Below are 1,487 nucleotides of genomic sequence, written 5' to 3' on the forward strand. Positions count from 1 at the left end.
ACTTCAAGGTCTCCGGCTTCTTCCTCTTTGGCTCCCCGCTTGGCCTGGTGCTGGCTCTGCGCAAAACCGTGATGCCCACGTTGGAGGGTGAGCCCTTGGGGTGCAAGTGGGGGGCACGCCTCCTCCTCCATCTGCCCCTCCCCTTAGCTCCTCCAACCTCTCCCTCTCACCGGAAATTCGAGCATTTATGCCATTCCCCACTGTAAAAATTAAGTTTCTTGGCTAGAGAGGGGGAACCTGAGGCCCAGAAAGAAGGGACTTGCCAGGGCCACGTTTCCCAGCATGCACCAGGAGGAACTCGTACGCCCAGATGCCCTTCCTGAGAAGGGGTCCAACAGGCCTAGGGAACGCTTCATCCCGAGCATCAGCAAATTGAAGGCTGTGATCCCTTGTTAGCCAAGAGACCTGTCTCACTTTTAAGCAGGACCCCGGGGACCTCCCAGGGAGTACAGTCTGGGAAGCGCTGTTTCAGTGTCACCCAGCATGTCAGGGAGCTGCTCCCCACCACCGCTACCTCCCAGAATGCCCAGCTGAACCCCCTCTCTCCTTTATCTTCTGGGTACCAGTGGCCCAGATGCGGCCAGCCTGCGAGCAGATCTACAACCTCTTCCATGCAGCCGACCCCTGTGCCTCCCGCCTTGAGCCCCTGCTGGCTCCCAAGTTCCAGGCCATCGCTCCCCTGGCGGTGCCCCGCTACCAGAAGTTCCCTCTGGGAGATGGCTCATCTCTGCTGCTGGGTATGCACCCAACCAAAATACAGGGAAGAGGAGGAGAAGGGCCCCAACAGTGAGGGATGCAGATAGGCCCCCCCCCCAACCAAGAGGCAGTTCCCGCATCATTGGTACTCTCTCAGGTCACCACTCCCAGGACCAGGAGCCGTCCCCTGGCCCCTTGGGCAGTCTGGATCCCCAAGACCCTCTGCCCAGAAGCTGGGGGCAGTGGTGGTAACTGGACTAAAGAAGAGAGGCAGTGACATCGAAAGCAGCCACTCGCCACTGGGGCGGGGGTGAAGGGGTGCTGTATCCGTGTCTAGGGATGCACTGTGTCTCCATGGGCACTTGAGGTCACGTCCTGATGTGGGTTGTGTACACATGCATTTAAGTGAGTACCCATCTGGCCCCATGAGACAAGCGGGCCTGAATTGGAGTGATGGTGGCAGGCATTCTGGCAGGAATGCTGCTAACAGGGGAGAATGCCCCCACCTTTCACATCCACCCACATGTTGGGGCAATTCAGCCTCAGCCAAGACCTGACCAGGGAAGGCTGGCAGTGGAGATGGGGGAGATGTGGGGCGAAGCAGTCCTGGAACCCCAGTAGAAAAAGACAGGAGGGTGGCCTGGCCCAGCCCACCACTGAGGCTGCCCTCCACCCACAGCCGACACTCTGCAGACCCACTCAGGCCTCTTTCTGGAGGAGCTGGAGATGTTGGTGCCCTCAACACCCACGTCTGCCAGTGGTGCTTTCTGGAAGGGCAATGAGTTGGGCGG

The 1,487-nt window shown here is 59.5% G+C and overlaps 1 protein-coding gene across 1 annotated transcript in view; it reads left to right on the plus strand.

The window, feature by feature from the left end:
* The window catches only part of PITPNM1 (phosphatidylinositol transfer protein, membrane-associated 1), a 12,675-nt gene that overhangs the window by 7,365 nt on the left and 3,823 nt on the right, over positions 1 to 1,487 (plus strand). The window contains exons 14-16 of the mRNA XM_010837828.1: positions 9 to 87; positions 567 to 737; positions 1,376 to 1,486. Of these exons, the coding sequence (XP_010836130.1) occupies positions 9 to 87; positions 567 to 737; positions 1,376 to 1,486 (361 nt within the window). The remainder of the gene's footprint in view (positions 1 to 8; positions 88 to 566; positions 738 to 1,375; position 1,487) is intronic.

This window comes from Bison bison, unplaced genomic scaffold, assembly GCF_000754665.1.
Source record: "Bison bison bison isolate TAMUID 2011002044 unplaced genomic scaffold, Bison_UMD1.0 scf7180017864080, whole genome shotgun sequence".
In the NCBI taxonomy this organism is placed as follows: Eukaryota; Metazoa; Chordata; class Mammalia; order Artiodactyla; family Bovidae; genus Bison; species Bison bison.